Below are 23,918 nucleotides of genomic sequence, written 5' to 3'. Positions count from 1 at the left end.
AACCTACCTTACTACAAAGGACAGAAGGTAGGAAATAATTTCAAGCGGAGTTATGTCAAAAGGACCAACGAGGATGAAGAAGAAAAGGGGGGTTTGAACACTACTTTGAAGGGTATCAGTAAGCAACCAAACCAACGAAGCAAAGGATCGAGGGAGGGATTGAACAGAAGGAGGGGATGGCATTTCTAGGGAGTGATTAGATTCTCTAACCCCTTATCAATCAACGGGAGGACGGATAAGTTCTTCCGCTGAAGGAACAGCTCTAGTGGGCAAGGGGAAGTCAAAGCCGAGTTCAATAAATCAATCATGGGCTGAAGAAGAAGTTTAATAGGGATTAAGCGGAACTGGGGTAAGTAAGATACGGTAGAGGTCCAAGTGATTGCTCTTCAAGACCTTACTAGGCTCGGAAGGGAACTCTAAACTAGCTACTAGAGGAAGTCAAGAGAAATCCTAAACGGGAAATGAACTTACTCTACAATTACATTGTTCCCCCACTCGACGGGGAGCTACTCTAATTTTGCCCTGCCTGAAGCTCACAGGGTATTCATATTCAGGATTAGTGAAACTAAGCAGAAGTGAGCTACGCTAACGCCCCTAAATAGTAATATAGCCTTCCCCCTTGACTCTCCTAATTAATCAAGCATGGCATTCTTAAGCTTATAGCTAATTCAATTAAAAAAAGCTTTCTATCTTAAGCAAAGATGCACAAGCTGTCTCTTTTATACGTCACCGAAAAGGCATCCCGCGGAACAACCAAAGAAAGCCATTTCTAATAGAGGTTAGCCTCCTGATCCTGTAGAGGAGAAAGGAATAAAGTATCCGATCTGTCATTGGAACAAGAAGTGCCATGGTCCTGGACGGGGGAAAGGAATAGCTTTCAAAAGATGGATCAATTGCAGCAGGGACTGGACTGGCTTCACTCGCACTCGACTAATAAGCAAGGAGGAGACATCCGCGGATGCATGCCAACATCTCGCGATAGATTTAGCAAACTAAAGAAAGCAGACGTTAGCACTTTACTAATAAAAGATAGGGCTTTTCCCTATCTTACTAATAATAAGGGGCTAGCTGAACGAGGAATCGAATCCGCTCTTCCCGCCTTAACTTAAAAGGGCTATCAAAGGAGCTATTTCCCTGGTAGGCTAAGCCAGAAAGAGAAAGAAATCCCCTCTTCCGCTTAAGGCACCGAAGTCCCACAGCTAATATCAATAGCAGTTGATTCAAGGGAAGTTCTTTCTAGAGCAGTAAGAGCCTATTCTGTCTTGCTTTCTGATTCAATTCCGCTGCTAGGGTGAGGGAACTCTGCCTATCTCAATCCTTGGAAGCCGGTTTGAGGTTCACCGATTGACCTAATTCCATCAGTAGTTCGAGCGGATACCACCCCGGATGCATAATATACCGTGCCAGTTGATCCAGATCCTGCAGCTTACCACCCAGTTGGCGTGTGAACACTTTTGAATTAGCATCTGGGCCAGGACCGATTGGTCGGGTGGAAGCAGCATATCCTTAAGAAAGAAGTTTCAGCAGCACGCACCTTCCAGATATTGTTACTTCAATACCCGCAGCTCTCCAGGAGAGAATTCGGGGAGTACATCTTCCACTCTATAGCCGTGGTCATGATACTCTTCGATGGTTGGGTTCTTCCTCTGGGAGAAAAAGAGATAGAGGCGGAGCACTTAGAAGAGAAAAAGGAGTGCTTAGGCGCATATAGATATGGCTCCGCACGACTTGCCGCTGGTCAAAGAATCTTTCACTTCCCTCCCTACTCCGAAACAACTGACCGGCCATAACCTTGCTTTCAGTCCCCTTTAAGCAAGTCCTAATCGTCGTCTTAGTCACTTTCAGACGAACTAGTCTTCTATCTATTGGAAAAGCCATTGTAGGACCTTTTTTCGAGCTCTAAACAGCGGAGTAACCCTACTTAAAAAAAAAGTATCTCTCGATAGAAGTCAATTTTAAGCCATTCTAGCTCGATTCCTTTCTTGTCTTTAAGCTCGATAGCTAGTCTTCCATTAGCATTCTCAGGAATGAACCTGACCCTCTAGGAAACTCTTGCCACTCATCTGTGGAGGGAACGGGAACTCATTCTATCGACTGAACCGCCCCTAGGTGAAAGTATTAGTAACTCATTGATTGCAAGAACCTACATATTGGCAAACATACTCTATTTGCAGGTCAGATGTCGCATTAACTAATTCTCCGAGGCTCACTTTTGTTGCACGGCCGTAGTAGCGTATTCGATTCACCCAACATGCCCTTGTCTCCGCTGCCCAAGTCTTGTCTTGAAGAGCCTCTAAAAAGGTCTTCTCTCTGTTGGACAACCTTCACGAGCCATGAAAGCTGAAGAGACCAGTCCTTCCTTCTTGCCCGATCCCTGATGGTCCCTGTTGAAGTCATTGATATTGATCGCAGCCATGTCCTTCTATAGAGTTGAATTAGCGCCCAATCTCTTGCTTTGATACGGCGATAGAATGGTTTGTGGTTAACACACTTTCTTGCCTTCCATCCTCCTCCCCGCTCTTACTGGCGCAGGAGCACTCTAATACGACAAAGAATTAACCTCGCCAAGTCAGACTCTGGTACTCTCTGCAATCCTTGTTACCGGCAAAAGCCACAGAAGTCAGACAGAATGAGGCAGAGGAAGTGATAGTAGATAATATCCTTGGCAGTTCGGTCCGAATTGAATTGAAAGCCTATGTTATTGTTATGTATTATGGGCTATTTGCCTTGGTTTAGGGGCCAGATTCAGAGCAAATCACTAATGTCGAAAGTATCGAGGCGTGGTTGGGACTTCTTTCAAATTACCGTAAAGGAGAAATTTCTTTTTCAGCCAACTGACGTAGGGGAGCTTTTAAGCCAGTTACCGAAAGTTGTTTATTAAACTGCATTCTAGCAAGTTCACCTATTGTGAATAACGTAGGTCTTTACCGGCTATTACCGCATTGGGGGCATCCCCTTCTATTGAATCAAAAGGAGAATCTTATTATACTTAGTGAATTCCTTATGCCCGGAATCAATACACAGAATTGAGCCTCCCTTTAGACCATGCCACTCTTTCAAGTGCCTTACTTTCGGGCATTGGAAATAGCCTTAGTTCCAGCGGATCCAGTCATTCGAATCGACTTGAGTTCTGTTCTCACTAGGCTTGAGCATTCCATAAAATTCAAATAAAGAAGGGCGGACAGGTGAATGCTAAAATGCTTCTTCTTCGCCGTTCTTTACAACAGGAGCTGCTTCCTAATCGACATCGGTCAGCACCTTGCCCCCTACCATGACAGAACTAGAGAGCCGGTCTTTTTTCCCGCCCTGAAAAGAGTCAAAGTGAAATAGGGAGGGCCGTTACGGTAGACTTGGATGAATCTCAATCCGAATGAGTGACCAGATGCCTATAAGAGGTGGATGCGTCTTTTCTAGACCCATCAGAAGCATGAGAGAAGAAGTGAGCCTCCCTTTAGACCATGGCCGCTAGGGACGAGAAGTCATTGACGCTTTCTCAGAAGGGAACAAGCAATGAAGACAGGAGTCTATACCAGACCCGAGACTCAGCAAGTTGAAACCAAGAATGGATTTCAAAGGGGAAGAAAGATTTCACTCGATTCAAAGGCACACACACATTTAGCCGATTAGAAGGCTTCGAACGACAGACGGAAGACTTAGAGGGAGGGCGTAGGTACGGAGAGAATTCCTCTGATGGGGATTCATTCCCTGCAGGACTACATTCCCGAAGGGAGATTCAGAGCTATTGGAAAGCTAAGAGCCGGCCGCACATTCGCTCTTCTGGAACATGCAAAGAAAAATAAGTCCTTTCGTCGGGGTTGGGAGAGAGGGTAGACTAAGTAAGAGAAAAAGAGGAGGGAACCTTAGCCAACTAAGAAAGTCCGAAATGGTTCTCCACCTGTAACATCATAGACTGGCTCTACGATTTAGAAGACTGGAAGGCTTGGGCCCTATCGTAGGGGTGAGAAAGCAGAACTCCTACTCTTCCTAAGACTGAGGCGAAGAGAAGCAGGGCGGAAGCTCGACCATCCATCGGCTTCGGATTGTTCTTTTGCTAAGGAATCAAAGTCAAAGTCTGGCTGTGCCCGAGCAAGGGCTTTATATATGATATGCAATTTCTTGAGTAGCCAGCACCTTCGATTGAAAGGGGAAGAGTTCCTTCTCTGCATTCAAAGGCGAAAAGCCACTCAAGTTAGAGGAGCTGTTTTCCACTCCGTTGCACACGAAAGAGGATCGGAGGCCCCCTCAACCTCTTAATCAAGGGCTTTTGAAAGCGCCCCATCTACATCTATGTCAGCAGCATCAACCGGGACTATATCAATTTACTATTCATACCAGGTCAAAGGAAAAGACCAACGACTTGTCTAAAAGAATCAAAGATCCACGAGCATCTTACAAACGCAATTTATTGATTAGTGATTAGCGATCAGTCTACCAAAAATCAAGCTAGTCCTATGCTCGGTAAAGGAGCATGAAGGCATCGGGGGAAGAGCTCAAAGCCGAGGAGAGCCTTGTGTCCCCCCATTATACACAAGTAGAATGGAAAGGGCCACTCTGGACGGGTGGCACCATCCTGCCATTCTAGGAGACTTACCTAGCGATCGCCATGAAGATGCTTAGTTGGACTTTGATTTTATAAGGCTTCTCCGGCTCTAGCTCTTTTCTTCTTATTAACTGGATTTTTTTAACTGCTGGTACCATACCTTTATTTACTGGAGACCTCTCTTGGTAAGTCAGCATGAAAGGCTATGGAATGTCTTAATGCTAGTCGAGGCAATGAATATTGTGTATAGATCTATCCCGTTGTCCAAGAGTAAGGCTTTCGCTCCCGGGAATACCGGATAGGGCAAAGCCCTTGAAACTCAATCCTGTTTGTCAAATGCAGGTTTCGTGAAGTGCTTTACTTCAAGAGAATTTCTTTTTCTCTTACTTTTTTTTTCAAAGAAGATAGGGTTTCGGTTGGCATTCGGCGTAAGCCCTTTCCTCTTATCTGTTGTTATCTTACCTTAGTAATTTCTGTCCACACCCACGCACAAAGAATAGGCTGTGAATGTCCTCTTTTCTTTTCAGGAAGAATTGGGATTTACCAGGAATGAGAGCAGAATGAGCAGCCTAACGACGTACCTTCAACTCGCAACTCGAAAGGCTAAGCCAATAAGAGAGAGTCCTTCCGTGTGAAAGAATTGGATCTTCTCTTGTGAACGAATCCCCTGCTTGGCTGTTTTCAGGAATAGAATTGGACATGGAATGCGCTCTTACTTCATCCGAGAGGCCTGTCCTCGTTCTAGTAGTGGGCAAATCCCCTGTTCTCTTTGAAAGACTAGGCTGTGGGACTGATGACTCGGCACTCTTTTCAATGGCCACTATGCTTAAAAATTAGCTATTGCTATTTTTTGAACCCCAGATTCCCCGCCCTTGGAACGTGGAACGTCTTTGAGGAGAAATCCTTTCCTGAAGTTCAACAAGCTATTGGAAACCAGTAGGCTATATGACGTAGCAGGGACCAATCATACCCAGATCCGGCCCAAGCGGACACGGTGATTAGACGTTGAGCGGAGCTCTTCCTGCGGTCTCACAGGCTCTTGCTTCCTTCACCTTACGGAAGATGGCAGATTGGAATGAGACCGTTGTGGCTCCTGGCTGTCAAGAGGCTAAAGCCCTTGCGAGAACCTTTCATCCGAGTCTCAAACAAAACCATTACATCTTAAACAAGAAGACGATAGGCGAATGGGAACCCCATCCAGGTGATATGCAGATAGACATTCCGCCCCTATCTGCCGGCTATAGGTCACGAACTATAAGACCAAGGAAAAGCAACTCTGTCTGGTATCGGTAACGATTAACATATTCTTTTGATTGATAGAGGGGGAAGCAACACTGGAGTGCAGTGCCCTATGAAGAAAGAAGGGTCGAAGCGGAAAAGAGATAAGGTATAGCGGAAGGAAAGACGTCAATAAGAGCCGGACACAGCAAAAGAAAGCAAGCCTAGTCTAAAGGGAGAGAGAGCTGAAAGTGATAGGTACGAAGTGAAAGAGCTAAGCGTATAGGGGCGAAAGCTGACTCGTTTTAATGAGCGAGGGACAAAAGAAGCCTCACTCGACTGTTATATATCTTAGATAAGGTATGTCCGTCGGGAGAGAGGTGAGAACCGGGAACTAATTCCTTCAATTCCCCCGGCGTAGAAACTCGACCGTTTCCCCGCCTTTCTTTCACCGCTTAACCGCTTGCACCTATATCAAATGAGAGCGTACGCGAGGCGAGTCCGTCTTTAGCCTTCCCATCCCCTTATGTTATCTATACTTTTTGGTTAGACCGCTTCATAGTATTCTAGTTTGTTTGACCGCGTATTTCGTTTGAAAGCTTCCCCGTAATTAGTCTTTCCGGCTTGGAACAATGTATGAATGACAGCAACTAGCTCTGCTCTCAGTAAGAAGGGAGACGGCGCCTTTCCAAGCCCTTTCTAGTCTGCGCTTGAGTTTGATTGCAGCTAGCGCCGCGCTTTACTAAGAAGATAGAAATTTCTCGCTTCTTTTGTTTGTTTGAGACCATATTAATTAAGGCTTTCTTCAATCGGCAAGGGATGGATCGGAAGTCTGATAAGGCTTTAAGAGATAGGGACTGCCGCGGTAAGAAAGAGTCACTCAGTGAATCAGTGGATCACACACTTGTTGGAGACAGGGGCAGGCCTTACTATTGAAATGAAAAAGTATACAAGTGTTGAAAGGGTGAAGTATGGGGACAACGGTAACGTGAGGAATGGGATCCCCAAAGCGACCCGCCCTACTAAAAAAGTTCGCAACCAAGGGACATGCCGAACACCTACCTTTCCAACTAAGTCCAACGTTCATTGACGATGCGTTCCGTCGTCAGCAAGCGGTGGCCGACAAGGCCCTTTTCCCTAAATATCTTGGGAAGCGAAGCGCAGGCTTTCTGATTCAGAGAGAAAGATAGAAATCGAAAGGCAAAGAGATAGGCAAGCCAAACCAAATAAGGAATGTTTCAATCTTTACCTCTTTTTGTAAGCCGGCAATCATAGGGTAAGCCCATCTCATGGAGAAAGTTTACATGTTGGGCCAGGCTAGTTTGCTTCGATGGTAGGAGTCCACGCAGTGAGGCAGCCATTTCCAGAGTGAGCGCCATTGAAGGACTGGAAGCAAGCTTCACACCTTCCACAACGGCATGGTGGTTATTCATGGCCTTCAAGCTTTCATCGCTCCGTTTTCTTGCGACGTGGAGAGGATGACCTCGCTCTCGTTCCCGTTCCATCCAGATCATCGTTCTGGTCAACATATTAATACTTCCGGCTCGGTGCAGCCTGCTATCATGCGCCTGATGCTCAGAGATGCCATGCTCCGTAACAATGGCTTCAGCATCCTAGCCCTCCCTAGAAAGGTGAAGTACGCCGAGCTTGTGACTCTTAACAATATGACGGTCTTCGCCGTTGACGACCTTTCGATCTTCTCCGGTTCTCACTCTTATATCAGCAACGTCAGGTTCCACATTGTGCCAAACCAAACCATTTCTTGTGGATCGCGGATCTGGAGAAGCTTCCGGCGGGGACTGTTCTGCCGACATTGGAACGAGGCCAACCGCTGCTTATCACAACCTCCGGTGCCGATGAGGATTAAGGTGCCGGACGTCATCCGCAACGTCAAGATCGTGGTGCACAGTGTGTACTTGCCATTTCCACATATATTAATCCTGTGGCTGCGGCTTACGACAGTATCCTAGGAGGATCAGAAGTCTCAGGAGGAGATCAGACGATGGAAGGAACGTGTGCTGCTCCGGGTGGGCATGGAGGTTGTGGTGAGTCCCCGATGCCTCAGGTCAAGCCAATGGTGGAGATCGAGGATCACCATGGCCTGTAATTAATCCTGATTGTATTCTCCTTCAGATGACCAAAAAACCAACCAATACACATTAAATTACTTAGGTAATTACCAAGAAGGCTGACTCTTTCTCTTTCATTGAATCCTCCCAATCGTTTAGAAATTCAATGAATACCAGGCCCAAAAGAACGGACTCAAAGCGCCCTACCTTACTTATGGGTCCACATTCTCAATGAATGCCGAAACGACTGCCCTAACATCTATTTCGTCAAGGTTATAGTCTAACTACTTTAGCATAAGCGCGGCCTTCCTTATCATTTGCCTCTCAAATGAGACCAAATGATTACACATTTTTTTTCCTCTATGTTCAGATTTTCCACTAAAGGAATATATGGGAAAAAAGCCCCATCCGAAGAAGGGGAACTGGCTGCTTCGTTTAGGTCTGGCAGAAGAAGGAGTTGGTATGGTGATGGTGACAATAACCTTTTCTCATAAGAAGTGGAATTGCTTGATCTTAAAGGGGACCCTTGATGTGACTAAGGCAGCTTTACTGTAGGTGTGAAAATGGAGGGGAATTCTATTGGGCTGAAGGCAGGTGACTTTGGGTTAGTGTTCAGTGACAATGGTAGCTAACATTACATGAGATGCGGTTGGAAGCGAGGCAGCAGTCTTTCTATGTTTTCCACTCTAACGAAGCTTCTCTGGGTGAGCTTAGATGACCCGAAGCAATGACCAACTCAATTCTCTCCGCCCTTTGCGGAGGAGTTTCTTTTTCTTAAACAGTCCCGTCTCGAACCGGAGGCACCCACTAGTAGTAGGGGGAGCCCATAATTGACCCGGGTAGGCGAGCTTCACAGCTAGGGGCTATAGTTACCAGTTTCTAGTTACTTAGCGGGTATTCCCCAGCACGGCTTATGCGGATCTCTCTCTCTACTACCAGGGAACGGGTTAGAATCCCCATCGCTGGAGAAGGAAGAAGTGTGAAAGCAATCAAGCCAAAGCAATACTTATTCCTTCAACGGTAAGAGCTGCAGATGAAATAGCAGTGGTTATGCCGACATCTACTCAAAGAAGAATAGTATTAGAGTCAAGACCGGTGCTATCCCCTTCCCCTGCTACGCTTCCTTACTCAACAATCAAAGAAGCATTTTCGATTCCCCGATCCACTCTCGTGCTAACATGCTAACAGCGGTTTAGGTAAGCCAGGGGCTAAGCGGGAATGCCCTATCTAAGAGCCTACTTCCTTCTGATCTCTCTGCTCTTGGGGATTCATCTCTACCTTTTTCATAAAATGTAGTGGCCAAACCAGATAGTCCATTTCCTCTCTTTTCTCGCTCCTCAAGAAAGACGGCTAGAAACTTCCTATTAGGAATGGCTTCCTCACTTGTTTGATTTGAAATGGCACGATGCTTAACACATGTAATTGGAGTATGTTTCGGGGCTTACAGAAGCTCGTGCAAAGAAGATTTATAGGAGAGAAAAGGCGATCCCTTCTCAATACCTTACCGGGGGATTTCCCCTTGAAGTGGAAGAGGATTCATGCCTCGAATGCGCTCTTTTCATAGTAGAAGATATCCACGCACAGAGACTAGGCTACACATGAAAAGGAAAGGGCTTACCACGAGAAGAGAGAAGCTACTCCAACTGGAAATGAATAGACTGGAACTGGATCGCTTGTTGTAGAAGGAATGTCACTGGCTAGAAAGGATAAGGAAGAAACCGCCATCGAATACCTATAACCACTCCGCTTTTAAGCCCCCTTTTTTCACTGACAGGAACCGCATTCGATCGTATGGACGTCTGAACCCTACCTAACCTATCCCTCAGAAATAGCAGCATTCCGTTGCAGAGTTTGCCGGGTGTGAAGAAAGACATTGAATCGAAAGCGGACATGCGGCTCACTGGCTAGATCGGACTGTCTGTACCTTTGCTAACTCTGCCGGAAGCTTGAAAGAGGGAATTCAAATCTATAGCTCCTGTAATCCCAGGAGCTAAGGTTTCCCAAAGTGCCTTCACCCGCAGAAAAGAGGTTCCACTAAATTACATTAAGAATTCCCCATCTCGAGATGTCTAAGTAAACAGGCTTCCCTAAGCTAGAAGCAAGAATCATTCCATCAGAAAGAAGACCTTCTTATTCAAATCAAAGGCTTAAAGCCAGGGTCAATAGTAAGAACCTATTCTCCTAACATGAGGTTAGTATTCATCTGAATATTTTCATAATAGACCTACCTTGGAAGACAGCTTGATGAGAGCCGTGTGGGAATCTAGCCCAAGAAAGAGTCCTTCTTGTCGGACTCATATAGCCTTGACTGATTGAAGACTTTATCAAACCTTTTTTTTTTGGAGGATGGTCAAGAGACTTGGGAAGTCACCTTCTTCTTTCTCATATTCTATTACTATGCTAGGCCCTTCCAATAGCATAAAAAAGGTAAGCCCTTGGAGTGTAAGTGTCAATTCCCAACCATCTAGTTCTAATGGAAGTTGTAGTTGCAAAGCCAGTTTAAGAAAGTTCATTTTCAAGCGGTACGTGTGACTGCAAGAAAATGTTTCCCTACAGTAGCATTGACCCTTACCTTTTTCGGGCTTCCATGTGAGCCAGTTTTCAAGACTTTATACAGCAGTGGTAAGGTACAAAAATGTCATTTCTTCCGGATCTACGACTTAATAGAAAGATAGGACCAAAGTCAAGTGATTCAACTCAAGCACGAACCGCTACCTCTTCTTCTCCGACTTAAAAGAAAGGAGAGGGAATGAGAACGAAAGGGATAAAGATCGAAAGGAAGGTAAGCTACGAATGAGAGACAATAGGAAAGCTCACCGGAATAAGGATGGCAAGATAGGGCATGATAGAAAGCCAAGAAGAAGAGGGACTACTTTGATAGCCTAGCTTGATGTAAGATATGGATCTAAACCTTCGAAAAAGGTAGGAATGAGATAGTTGGGTTTTCGTGGCACTCTTTCTCTTACTCGAGAGCAGACTTCTGCCATGGGACTTTAGGATTTTTTCATTCCTGAAAGAAAAGGGACGCAAGCTATGTCAGTTGACCAATGGAATGCTACTGAAGGGATGATGAAAAGTGGTTCTGAGTCCTCGAGGGCAAGTGAGACTGGGATGACATACAAGCAGGTATTGCAGAGTCCTCCTGGAATGACTAGACTGGTTGAAAACCTTCAGGCATAGGATGTGTGAGAGCTGTTCGAATCTCCTCCATGCAGAATTATTTGATTCTGGAGCCATCCAGTTGGGTTCTGCCATAAAGGATGCTGCTCAGAGGTTGGTCCCCAAGCAGCCAGTTCTGTCACTTGGGGGGCAGCATAGGAGAACTTTTTTGCAGCTTCGGAACTTCAAGAGCGGAAGACCTACACCAAATCCGCTGGCAATGTTTGGGAAGATGCCTAACTTTCCAGAGAAACCTAGGATGGTTAAGGTCCCCATTCCACCTGCTGATCAATGGCTGTCTGCTGTCCATAAATCCAAGTCTGAGTTCTGGTCAGTTTGGGTGACTGTGCCCCAATAGATGGGGGTCTTGAATGAGTCCGCTAGCTAGCTTCCTAGAAAGAAGCACGAGCGTCACGCTTTGAAGCCCCGCTATCGGGAGGAAGAAGACTCTTGTACTTACAGACAAGAAGCGTGGGCCTCTTCGATAGAAGCACTAGAGCGGTGTGATTCAATTCTACTCGTTCTAGATATACATGAAGTATAGAATCGAGGTCGCTGGGATCAATGAAGAATTTTGGATCTTCTGTAACATGAAAACATTTCATTAACTAGAACATGTCATGAACATTTGTTTAGTCTAGAACATTTTTTGAAGTATGATATTCAAATGAGGCGGAAATAAGAGAACGGATCTCCTGTTGTTTGTACCATTGAATTGAGTAGTTGAATAAATGTAGCTAACGAACGATGGAAGAATCGAAGATGTGCCGCTCCTGTTATTTTGCATTTGCATTCTGTTGTTTGAGACCTTGTTCTTTGAAAAGATCGAACGAATGCAGCTATGTTCGACTGATTTTGATTGATTTGAATCCGGGTAAAATGCGCTTTCATTGTTTTCGCACTAGGCGAGATGAATGAAAACAAGGCCAATTCAATAGCTGCAAAGCACGTAACTACTTTACCTAAAGCAGTGGGCTTCGAACTGGCAATTCAATCTTTCTTCCCATCGCCATGGAGCTTAGTCCCGTCTTCGACTCTATCCAGTCGACTTTTTTTCGAACCAGTACGGGGAAAAACCTTCATTATCATGAAAGGTACGGGAACACATAAGCAAGAACGGCGGGAAAGCGATTAAGGCAAGGGGAAAAAATTCCGTGGTTCGGGGAAGTGACCCTAGTAGTGTGTAGGTAAGGGAATAATAAAGCTTACCTGGAAAAAAGGCAAGGGTGTACAAAGCCATAGTTCGGGGTTCTCGCCATCGACTCGGTTGCTTTCCTTCTCAATACCGGGGCAAGGGCTCCTTCTTTAGCTATTAGCGCCCGTGGAGATTGTTTGGTTTGGCCTTTACCGGGGCCTCCACTAGAGTATACTATATAGATAGGCTAAAGCCCCTCTTTCACAGTCGTTTCACCCCGGAGAAACCGAAACATAGCCCTTCTCATTTACATGAAAAGCTGTTTCACCCAATTCGTACACGGCAACTATTGCTTTCCTCGAAGTCAATTCACCGACGCAAGCAACCTCATCAACGGGATCGCCCGACAACGAACTCTTTGTTCGGTCAGCGAGTGAGAGGAGGAGGGGGCCCCTTACGAGGGGAAGAAGGGACATGGTTATTATTATTACCCGCCGCACCAATAATACGGGAGAAGGGAAATCAAGCAAGACCTGTGAATCCTAAGAAAAGAGTTCTGAGGAATGTGAGATGCGTAGGGATGAGATAAGCGTTGGCTAAGAATATATAAGGGAAGCGGAAACTGCCCACAGAATCCTGGAAAATGGGCTTTTGACCTGGCTAGCGCTATTGCTTTGCAAGGTAAGGAAATGTTCAACTCGTCTGCTTGAAATCGATAGAGTTGAGAAGCGTCTGCTAATCATGGTACGAGTTCTCTCTTTAGGTCAGTCTGATGTTCAAGTATCAATGAAAGTCTTATTTCAGCGAATGCAGTAAGGCTAACAGCTGGCTCTGGCTGATTCGATGCCATCTATGAATCCTTCCCTCCCTCCATCTGCAGCCTTTATTGCCTTTATTCTGTGTCTTTTCTCATTCAAAATGCAACTTTGAAATTGCGTAGGTGATGGCAGAAAATCCATCAAGAAATTACGTAAGGTGATAGAAAGAATCCTTCAGTAGGCTAATCTTGACAGTTTTCATTTTCGATTGAGAAAGCGGCAGGCCCAAAGAGCACTACAGTAGCGCCTTGCGAGGTCGTAGAGCCGGTAACCCTCGTTCGCCTAAGATCGAAAATGCTCTGTCTTTGAGGAAAAAGAGATATAGATAGTGTTCCAGGATTTCATTGTTTTGAGTCTTTACTTAACTCGACCGCCTTTCGACTCCCATGCTTTTCTTTGGTCAACAACCAAGCACATTTCACAAGAGTTCTTCACAACTCCTACAGGCTTGACGGAGTTCAGAGTTCAGTCTGTCTGGAGGGAATTATTTTAGATCAATCACTATGTTTAACAACGTTCGACGCATCTCTTTATTTGATGAGAAGAGTCTTAACTCAACTTCGAGTGATACAGCTTCTATGTGGAATGATTTTCCATCGGTCCCTTCTGACCTGCCACCCTTACCAGCCGACTCGGTTCCATCTGTCCCCTCATTACCTTCCATAGCAAGTGATGTTGAGGTGGAGCAGCCGGCTCCTTCTAATTATAATTACGAGACTCATGGTATTGATGAGGATCATCCGGGTCTTAACCCGGACAGTGAACGTATAGTAGAGCTTCAATCTGATATACACGATAAATTGGGAGAGTTGATGACTAACAAGAGTGACCAAGACGTTCTGAGTGCGGCCGAAGCTTTACATGGCGAAAGCAACAATATCCCTTTTCTGGAGCACCTGTTAGATGATTTGAACAAAAACGGAATAGAAGGTGAAGCCTATAAGGATGCCCTGGATCTATCGAATAGGTTGGGTATATTACCCGATAAAGCAGCTTTGTGTGATGCAGCGGAGCCATGGCAATTAGGATTTCAAGACGCAGCAAGTCCTATGATGCAAGGAATAATCGATTTACATCACGATATCTTTTTCTTCCTCATTCTGATTTTGGTTTTCGTATCACGGATCTTGGTTCGCGCTTTATGGCATTTCCACTATCAAAAAAACCCAATCCCGCAAAGGATTGTTCATGGAACTACTATCGAGATTCTTCGGACCATATTTCCTAGTATCATCCCGATGTTCATTGCTATACCATCATTTGCTCTGTTATACTCAATGGACGAGGTAGTAGTAGATCCAGCCATTACTATCAAAGCTATTGGACATCAATGGTATCGGACTTATGAGTATTCAGACTATAACAGTTCCGATGAACAGTCACTCACTTTTGACAGTTATACGATTCCAGAAGATGATCTAGAATTGGGTCAATCACGTTTATTAGAAGTGGACAATAGAGTGGTTGTACCAGCCAAAACTCATCTACGTATTATTGTAACACCTGCTGATGTACCTCATAGTTGGGCTGTACCTTCCTTAGGTGTCAAATGTGATGCTGTACCTGGTCGTTTAAATCAGATCTCTATTTCGGTACAACGAGAAGGGGTTTACTATGGTCAGTGCAGTGAGATTTGTGGAACTAATCATGCCTTTACGCCTATCGTCGTAGAAGCTGTTCCTAGTAAAGATTATGGTTCTCGGGTATCCAATCAATTAATCCCACAAACAACAGGGGAAGCTTAAGCGAAAATGAAAGAGTAGGGTGAGGGATAAGGGGGGAAGCCACTAAATGGAAGGCTTCGCTCGCTCTAAGGCTCGTTTAGTAGACAGCGAGTGGAGTGCATAAGCCCCTTTAGAGTTAGAGATAGGGGCGAGTACTACACGAGCTCGTAAGTCAAGTACGGAACGAGCGGAGGAGAGCGACCTCATCTTGCTTGCTTCTGGCGAAGCTTCTAGAAGGCCACCACTTCATAGGAGCGATAGCGAAGCCGTATAAAGGCAAACAGCTCGTATAGCTCGCAATAGCGAGCCTACTTTTAGCTTTTTTTTTACTTTACCGCGGGACCTTAACAAGGAAAGTCAAGAATATCATCAGTAAGAGGGGTTGCTATTGAATCCGCTTCTCGAGTATGCAAGGCCTTTTTTTCGTCTTTTTCGGCCTGTTGGTACTTGTCGAATTGAAACTCGATACGATAATAAGAAGATTCGCCAACATTACCCATTTTTTTAGTGGATTCGGGCCGGGGTAAGTACGTGATTTCAAATTGCATCTTATAAGCATATGATCCTCCTTTTACTGTTAAAGTACCATCTCCGCCTTTGCTATCTATGCTTCCTGGTCGCTAGACTCATTCTTCTACTTGACTTCCAGCTACTCTGCTCTGAGCTTAAGAAAGGTTCAAAAGTAGCTTTGGTTGCCGCTAAAATCGGATGTGATTTTTGTAGTGGTGAATTCCAGAACAGGTAAATTCCCCCTCTCCTTTCGGGAACTCTCTTCTCTAGGGATTCCAATTCTATTTCTATTGACTCTTCCATGGGTGTTTTGTATTGCTACAACAAAAAAAGTTTTGGTAACTTACTTACAGATTGTATCTTAAATAAAAGAAACATCAACATCCTTTAAGCTAAGACTAAGGGATGGGGGGAACACTACCGATCCCGAGACAGACGACGAAGCTACATCGATTACAAAAAAATCTGAGTCAGTGGTGGCAGACCCTTTCCCGGCCCCTACAATCAAGCAACCTCACCAATGTGAATGAAAGAAAGGGAACCCCATACATCTCGACAAGTTCGTGCCTCTTTAGGATTTTAAGTGCGAACTAAAACCTCTTTTGAATTCTTATTCCGACTCCGAAGTCCGGATATTTGGTTGCTTTCTACTCGACCCATGTGGTTCGGCTTGTTGCGCCACCTCACTTAACCAAACATATCCGAGAAGAAGTTCTACCAGATCTACAGCACTTGCTGCTTCATGCCCGGTTGCATCTGACTCTGCTGGTTCACCTTCTAAACAGGTATCCGCACCTGATACACATCCTTCTCCTGTAGCTTCTTCTTTTTCCTATATTGTGGTGGCTTATTCAGCGAGCTGGAGCTCCTACAGTTCCCGCCCCAGCTTCAACTCTAGCTCCCTTCGGCCTCGAAGATCATCAGGTTCCATCAAAAGTTTCTATCTCACTCTGTTAATAGGTTTTTTACTTCTGCATGTTGGGAATCAAAATAGAATAAGATTTTCTACTTTATAAGTGATCAACTAGGTTTTGAATCCCTCGCTTACACTCTTTTGGGCTAGGTTCAGTTGGAGGTCGTACATTTCACCAGAGAAAAAGGGGGGGGGGATTTTCATACTGAAATCGATTCACCCGAAAAGGAAGCAAGGCTTCCATTCCGCGAGGAGCGAATAGATTATTATTGCGGTTTAAAGCACACTCTAATATCATAAGGACCGAACTCATCGGATCAGAAAGAGATGGCCAGTCCCTTCCTAATGCGAAAGAGCTTTATTCCGGTACTTCACACCCAAAGCAAAGCTGCACGGAATAGGGGCCTTACTTGTCCCGGTCCGGGAAGAGGTTAAGGTATTGTGGTTCCGTTCCTCCCACATATCTTTCAACAAGGCATCCTAAGAACAAACCCTTACAAACCTCTTAGAGATGAGAGGCCTGTTGGAATTCATCATGCCCATTTGATATTTCATTTAGTCATCCCACCTAAAAGCACTCTTTCCAGATCAGTATGACAAGGGCAGCACCCATTGGAAAACCTTGATCCAGAACCAAAATTGGGTTATCCTAATAACCACCTCCCCTCCTTCTCGCGGGGGGATGTGCCACATCTTGGATGTAGGAGTGACGACCCGTGGTCCAATCTAGTAAAGAGATTGGGTGCCAGTGGTCTGTCTGAGGACGGGTTCAACAAGCTCTTTCTTTTCTTTGAAAAGATGGTTCCATGGATCGGGTTTTCATTTCAGAAGCTGCTAGAATGCATGTTAAGTCAGTCAAGGGGGTCTTAGATCATGACGATTCTTAGAAAAGGGAAAAAATATGATTTTTTCAGGACATATCTTAAAGTCCTAAAGGATTGAAAAGAAGAGTGAGCGACGAGTGGTTCAATCCGGAATGAAAGTGAGAGACCACTAGCGGAAAGAGTTTTCTAAAACACTAGGGTTTCTTGCATAAGATTTAGCGAGAAGTCCGACTAATCAAAGGAGTCTGAGCGTCGGTTCGCAGCCCTAACCGTGCGATTTCAGGGCATCTTTTCAAGTATTCATCTAAACTAAATGCTGGTGTCGGGTATCATCTCGATCCATTGGCAGCAGAAAAGAGTGATAGCTAGCTTAATTCTATAGGTTCAAAACTAGAGAAGTCTTCCTTCCAAGTAAGGATTGAAGATCATATGCTTACACAATCTCCCAAAAAAGAGGGTCTTTCCTGGCGACCTTACCCACACTTGGTAATTGAGGAGTCAAATCATTCTTTTTCTCTGATGCCTTAATCCTTTTAGTGTATCGGCATTTCGGTTGTAGCAGTTGTAGCTCTTCCTCTTCTCTTGTAGCTTGAGTGCTTGTTGTTGTTGTTTAACGTCTTTCGATTCAAAAGCAATCCTGCCAGCTAGTGTACCTCCTGACTGTCCGCTGCATTCGAAATGAAAAAGAATAGAAGTTCCTCGTCCCCCGAAATTGGATAGGGGATTGGCCTTTCCTTATTACTTATTATAAAGTAGTTAGGAGGCCAAGTACGTTATCGGGGCATCTAAGACAATCAAAACAACCGCCCTAATGGCTTTTTTCACCCATGGGCAGCTAGTTGAGGCCAATCAACCCGAAAGGGAGGTCGAGAAGGAGGGTCGAGCACAAACCGTAGGCCAACAGTGGATGGACGACAACCAACCAGAACGGATGATCGATGAAGATTGTTTAGAACCTTCGGGGAGTTCTCCGCACAAAGGAAATATATGAAACACTACCTAAGCAAACCAAACCGCTACGCTCCTGCACCTATCGGTACAGTGGCTTGACGCTCCTGGAATCATCAAAGCGGGAAGGTACGTAGCTACCCACCCTGGTTGGGAGAGTAGCGGATCGAGGAAGACACCAATCCCCTTCTTCCTTCCTTACAATATTACGGCATGGAACTCTCTATCCTCTCCCTAGAGTCGAGAGACAACTTTCCTCTCGCTTCTACGACTCCACTCTTACCCTTAGCTTTCGGTCGAGCTAGGCATCACTTCCTATCACTCTTAGTTGAAGGAGAGCGTAGGAAGCCAAAGACCTGTTTTGAGTTCTGAGTTGAATAAGGCAGGGATAGGTGAATTTTGAGATCAGAATAGGTCTTCGATCCGTTCATTCTGTCTTCAGGGCATACTTAAGTATAAAGAAAGAAGAAAGGAGGGAAGCTCATTCCGGCGGGTACTCCAAGTCCCTTAACTTATTCGTGGAACAGAGGAAGATAGTTATAGGTATTCGGACAGATAACGAAGAGTTAGGCGGGACCACTAGAGATGCTCCTATACTAAAGGCTATCGGAAAAGCAAGAAAGATAGGGGTGTCAAAACACTTCTTAAAAAGAGAGGGACAAGCTAGCCGTAGGCTATTAACCAGGAAGTGGCCGAAGCTTCCATTACAGAAGTTGATGGGCGGGGCCTTTTCATTTTCACCTAAAGGGGGTTCAGGCATTATGAGTGCAGCTCCACTAGTCTAGCTGGTAAAGTCTTTTGGCCTAGGACCTGGGTTCTCATCCCGCCTTTTCGCGGGAATGGGATCTTATGCCAGGATCTGTGATTGAACGCAAAGATTCTAATAGAAGACGTGAGAAAAAAAATGTAATATATGGAATCTTTTTTGATAGACTGGACTCTTCTGTAGGTTAGGAGGTTCTTTTTCTTTCGTTTAGCCGGCCTCCCTTAGGAGTGGGAAATCGATGAAATGAGCAAGTTGCTCCATCGAGAACGCGTTTTCGACTTAACTTACTTAACCAGAATACCTGGAATGACCCATAGGAGAAGGCTACGGGGGCATCGTTCACGTACTGATTCATAGCGCTCCCCCCTTCTTAGTCAATAAAGAGTGTATGTGATGTTGGATCTTGTATCCGGGCCTGCAGACAGGCAGGAGATCCTATCCTCACTCCTCATATAGCTATATGAGTGACTACGTACATGGATGTACTCTTTCTGCTAGTTAAAGTTTATGCCTTTTTCCGACCTCCGTTCTGGTACCTCATAGCTATGCGCAGAGTGACTTCGTACCTTCTCTTCTAGTTTAAGCCTTTTGGTATGTTAGTCATGCGTGAAGCTGAGACTTGCTCCTTAGCACAAGTACTAAGCAAGCCCCTAAAGGCCTTCGCGTTAGTAAGCTAGCTTTGTAAGCTAAGCAAGCCAGGGTCTCCGGGCACTATGGTAGGACGTGGATCGATCATGACGAAAATGGACTTCTCCTTAATGGTTTAGAAGAGTCCCCTTCTTCTGTGAGCCAGTTCCCCGGGCTTTCTCCCTTCTCGACCAGACGAAGGAGATATGAATTCCATTCAGGCGGGTAAGGGCTTTACTCTGTGTTCTCTCCAGGTCGCCTTTGCATTGGCGAAGACTGGAAAAGTTCATCATTCAGTGGTGGGGTCGGTCTTCATAGAAAAGAGGGCGTCGCCCAACGAGTGGCAGATTTTGATGGAGTCTCGCTCATAGATAGAGGAAGAGTACGCGCGCTAGCGCGCTACGGCTTACGCAGTTGATCGGATCAGATAGCCCTTTGGGCAACCAACCGCACATCAAATTCCGATCAATTGGAGGTCTGGCTGAGTGGCTTAAGGCATTGGTTTGCTAAATCTACATACAAGAAGATTGTATCATGGGTTCGAATCCCATTTCCTCCGGCACGGAAGTGGAACGGGCGGGCGAAATTACGTGAGAGAAAGAACCTAACCTCTTGGTGTTGGTGGAGTCCCCCGGAGGACAGAATAGCACTACTTAGTTACTAGGAGCGGGGAGCCCGTTGCGCGTTGTGGCCTATCTTCTTTTTAGAAGCAAGCTCCCCCGTTTCTTGAAGGCCTGGGCGGCTCTCGGTTCTTGAGCATGTTGGGAGAGGGGATTAGGCGGCAGTTGAAAGAGCTGCTCGAAAGCTTGCAATACTAAACAAGCGAAAAAAGCCCTTTCTTGTTATTAGTAAAGGGCTTTTCCCTAACTAGTAAAGTGGTAAGTAAGGTAGGGCACTATTCGATGAAGAAAACAGACTTTAGGAAAGTGGTTCAGGTAGCTCAGCTGGTTAGAGCAAAGGACTGAAAATCCTTGTGTCAGTGGTTCGAATCCACTTCTAAGCGGGCTTTGGGTCCAAAGGACAGGTAGCCGGGAGCGAGCCGGATTTTCAAAAATGAAAGTGAATGAAAGAGGAAGCCAAAATGTGAGCGCTCCTGCACTATACGGCTTTTTGGCGGTAGGGTTGGGGTGGCTTGCTGGAGGCAGATTTTCTAAAAAAAGCGGTTGATTACTCGGATTGGTTCTCGCGTCCCTGTGCCCAAAAGGATGGGCGAGTTCGGTTCGAGTCTTCATCGATCGGGTGGATCTATATGCGGAGGGGGGTGAGACGAGGTGTAGCGCAGTCTGGTCAGCGCATCTGTTTTGGGTACAGAGGGCCATAGGTTCGAATCCTGTCACCTTGATGTGAGGTAGTAAACACCTAAAGAGCACCCATCCACCCGTAAACTTTCGCTCTTTTAGAAAGAAAAAAAATGGACCGCCCTTGATCTGATCTGGGCGGGATCTAAAGCAGCATTTCTTCCGAATGTTTCGGGGGCAGGCCTTAGGTTCAATTCTTTCTTGCCTATAGTCATGACTATAGGCTTCAGAAGAGAAGAAAAAACTTTTTCTAAAGAAAGAAGTAGTATCTAATTCACGTAAGAAAAGAGAATCAGTCTGCATGCTTAACAGCCTTCCCTGTCTGAATCCCTTTGTAAATGTAAAAAAAAGGGGGCTCCCTCATGGTCTTGGGGGCTATGAGCAAGAACCACATTCCTTAAAGAAAGTATACCCGAAAGCACTTTCTCTAGAATGGGTCAATCAATCAGTAAGTTGCTGACATTGAAGAGATTCAAGTCGATGCTTCAACTAAGACTCCTACATGAACTTTCTGTCTGGAGGGAATCAATGTTTCTCAGTGAATGATGATGCAAGGTATATCTGATTGGAGTGTTCTTTTTATCTTAGGATTTTTGGTCTATTTTATACGAACAAGCAATGGTATGATTAAATACTTGCTTGATCGTGAAGATGTAAAATCTTTGAAAATTGGGGTGTGGGGAGTACCCATGACTAAGGAAAGACGTGTTTCAATGTTTCATTTTTTTTTCCCCCTTTTTTTACTCTATTTTTCATTTCTATTGATTGGTATGGATTTCAATCTCTTTCTTGTCAAACTCCAATCCATCCTTCTCACCAAATCTCTCCACTTTCTTTTTAGTAGGCTCGGGTGGTGTGGTGGAGGGCTGGTTATAGCTGTAGTTTTGACTATTTTGGATCCCGAGCTGGCTAAGATGATGGCTCCAGGGGGAGAGGAGGGTGGAAGCGGTGCCAGCTCTTCGAAGCAACCGTCTTTTGACCTGAACGTGCCACCTGGCGGAAGGGACGAGTTGTCTTCCGTTATGTATGAGCTATCAGAAGTTGAGAGAAGGATTCAACAGGCGGAGACCGGGATTCAACAAAGCTTGCTTGAGATTGAAGGCTTGAATGAATCAAGGGTCCAAGTTCTTCAAGCCAGTCAAGAAGCGAGGGAAGGGCCGAGAGATCAACCCGCGCCTTAGCACAAGCACTAAGTAAGCCCCCCCTCACATAGAAGAAGGGGATGGGTGGAGGAGATAAAGGAGAGCCCTAATCCCCTAAAATCCCTCATTAGGGATGTAAGATGAGTCCGCCGCTTTCTTTCATAACAGAGCCGGGAATAACGGCTGGCATAGAAGTATCTCGCACGCAAGGAGATGCATTTCTGGTACAGGACAAGCTCTTAGGGAATAATCTCTTTCTTATTTCTTCCTTTTTTCCCATGACGACTAGGAACGGGCAATTCCAAAATTTCACTTCGAATTTCGGACCTCAACATCCAGCTGCTCATGGTGTTTCACGATCAGTATTGGAAATGAACGGAGAAGTGGTGGAACGTGCGGAACCGCATATTGGATTACTCCAGTGCGGCACGAAGCCGCTGACGCCGAGTCGGCTCCTATGCCGCTAGCTATGCCCTGCTTGGTCCCCCGGCACGGTGAAGGTCCCGTAGCGCGTCATGAGCACCGGGCTAAGGGGCGGTTGAGCAACTCAAGCGAACCGCCCTACCTTACTACAACATAAGGACAGAAGGGAGAGGGTTGTGAAGGTGGCCTCGTTATCCACACCTCCGGTCAGATGAATGGAGGCCCTTAGACAAATGGCCGACCCGGGTTTTCATGAGCGTTGGCGGGTCCTGGAGTGCCTGTCAAGGGCGCTAGCGCATACCCCGGGGTGATCATCACCACCTGCACCTCACATCTCGGCACAGCGGAACGTGTAACCCGCCTGCTGTCTCATTCAACTACATTTGTTCCTGTAATCCATAGCCTAACAGAACGCAGCAGCGAGGGAAAACCCGCCCATACAGCCAGCGGGGAGGATGGCACTACTGGCAAAGACCGTCCGGCGAAAACGCCGCAGGCGCGAAGCGTGGTAGGCCTGTGCCGGGGGAGCATAGCATAGGTAGGAAAGGGAGCCCGGACGGTGGAAGAGCCTGGGGGGCCGGGTCATTTGACGGAAATGGAAGGATTTTCCCCTATTAGATTAGAGAAGGCCCTCCGAAGGGAAGTGCATTAATTCTTGGAAAAAGAGGGAGCGAGCCTATAAAAAAATGAAAGTGAATTCAATGAATAGATAGAGTCAACGGTACGACAGACAGCGCTGCCTACACGCGAATTAGCTTCCGAGGTCGAGCAGTCTCAATTTCACTACAGGATTTGCGAATGAATGCTGGGCCGGGCCACCTCGAATGGCGTGAGCCGCATGCGGGGAGACCCGCACGTACGGTTTTTAGGGGGATCTGGTCGAAAGACCGGCCGGCGCCCACCCGACTAGAGGGACTGAGAAATTAATAGAGTACAAAACTTATCTTCAAGCTTTACCTTATTCTGATCGTTTAGAGGGCGATCGCGGACTCACTGAATGAAGTCCTCCGTTTCTTTCGGAGGTGCTGACCCGCAGCGAGGCAGAGATGACTTAGTTACATAAGGAATATGGCGACGACAACAGCATGTCGTAGAAGGAGATAACAGGCGGAGCCAACGATCCGCTAAGACTAACGTATCTACAACTCCATCCCCGAGTGGCAGTCAAACGGAGGCGTGAATGCAAGATGCCAGCGGAATGATCGGCCGGACAGAGGCTAGGGCTGCTTCCTTCCCACCGCGTCCTTCCTAGCCTAGTGTGTCGGAGATATAAAGCGAGTGCACCGGAAAAGAACGGGAACTGGGTCGATCTATTCTATGGCGAAGCATCCGAAGCATAACTGCACACTCACACGATCTTTGCCGAGAGATAGGAGCATTCGGTGGAACCGGTGAACTACACTTGCTTCTGGATAGATGTGTGGGACAGAGGGCTCGTGGTACCAGCTGCCCAACCAGCCTCCTCTGCTTTGAGAACCGTGTGAACGGAGAGTGGGCAGAAGGGAAGGAGGTCCTCATACGGAGTCGCACACGCACACTTACTTGAGCAGTGCGGAAGACTGGGGAATGGGTTGAGTAAACTCCCCTGGGGCCGGAAAAATAACAGACGAAGCTTTACTTAGATAGGGCTTTGATTGGTCTTTTTTTTCTTAGTGATTGAAAAGGGGGGCGCCTGGTTATGTTACAAAAAGGGAAGGCAGAGGTAGTCCTTCGAATGGCGAAACGAAGGGCTAAATAGCGCCAGTGATTCTCTGAGCCGGTCTGGATTTTCTACGCCTCGGGAAACAGGTCGAGATAGATGACA

General features: G+C 46.0%; 3 protein-coding genes, 2 non-coding genes and 1 pseudogene across 5 annotated transcripts in view; 5 read left to right on the top strand and 1 right to left on the bottom strand.

Moving 5' to 3' along the window:
- Positions 1 to 6,119: 6,119 nt before the first annotated feature.
- Positions 6,120 to 14,998, top strand: LOC130960100 (cytochrome c oxidase subunit 2). Its single transcript, XM_057885421.1, has one exon. The coding sequence runs from the start codon at positions 13,443 to 13,445 to the stop codon at positions 14,682 to 14,684; it is 1,242 nt and encodes a 413-aa protein (XP_057741404.1). The 5' UTR covers positions 6,120 to 13,442; the 3' UTR covers positions 14,685 to 14,998.
- On the top strand, positions 7,177 to 7,728 carry LOC130960119 (uncharacterized). The gene has a single exon (XM_057885440.1). The coding sequence runs from the start codon at positions 7,177 to 7,179 to the stop codon at positions 7,726 to 7,728; it is 552 nt and encodes a 183-aa protein (XP_057741423.1).
- Positions 14,999 to 20,180: 5,182 nt separating the features above from the next.
- Positions 20,181 to 20,254, top strand: TRNAF-GAA (transfer RNA phenylalanine (anticodon GAA)). Its single transcript has one exon. It is a non-coding gene; the product is annotated as a tRNA-Phe (tRNA).
- Positions 20,255 to 20,518: 264 nt separating this feature from the next.
- Positions 20,519 to 20,593, top strand: TRNAP-UGG (transfer RNA proline (anticodon UGG)). The gene has a single exon. It is a non-coding gene; the product is annotated as a tRNA-Pro (tRNA).
- A 689-nt stretch (positions 20,594 to 21,282) lies between these two features.
- LOC130960118 (uncharacterized) overlaps positions 21,283 to 23,918 on the bottom strand; it is a 2,739-nt pseudogene continuing 103 nt past the window's right edge.
- LOC130960117 (NADH dehydrogenase [ubiquinone] iron-sulfur protein 2-like) overlaps positions 23,068 to 23,918 on the top strand; it is a 5,933-nt gene continuing 5,082 nt past the window's right edge. The window contains exon 1 of the mRNA XM_057885438.1: positions 23,068 to 23,918. This exon is cut by the window's right edge and continues 978 nt beyond it. The gene's annotated coding sequence lies outside the window, so the exon portion shown is untranslated.

Source organism: Arachis stenosperma, unplaced genomic scaffold, assembly GCF_014773155.1.
Source record: "Arachis stenosperma cultivar V10309 unplaced genomic scaffold, arast.V10309.gnm1.PFL2 arast.V10309.gnm1.Scaffold_100071, whole genome shotgun sequence".
In the NCBI taxonomy this organism is placed as follows: Eukaryota; Viridiplantae; Streptophyta; class Magnoliopsida; order Fabales; family Fabaceae; genus Arachis; species Arachis stenosperma.
This window is presented reverse-complemented; position numbering and strand designations above follow the sequence as displayed.

What these genes read in the sequence shown, in the direction of transcription:
- LOC130960100 (XM_057885421.1), top strand. Translation starts at nt 13,443, where the DNA reads ATGTTTAACAACGTTCGACGCATCTCTTTATTTGATGAGAAGAGTCTT.
- LOC130960119 (XM_057885440.1), top strand. Translation starts at nt 7,177, where the DNA reads ATGGTGGTTATTCATGGCCTTCAAGCTTTCATCGCTCCGTTTTCTTGC.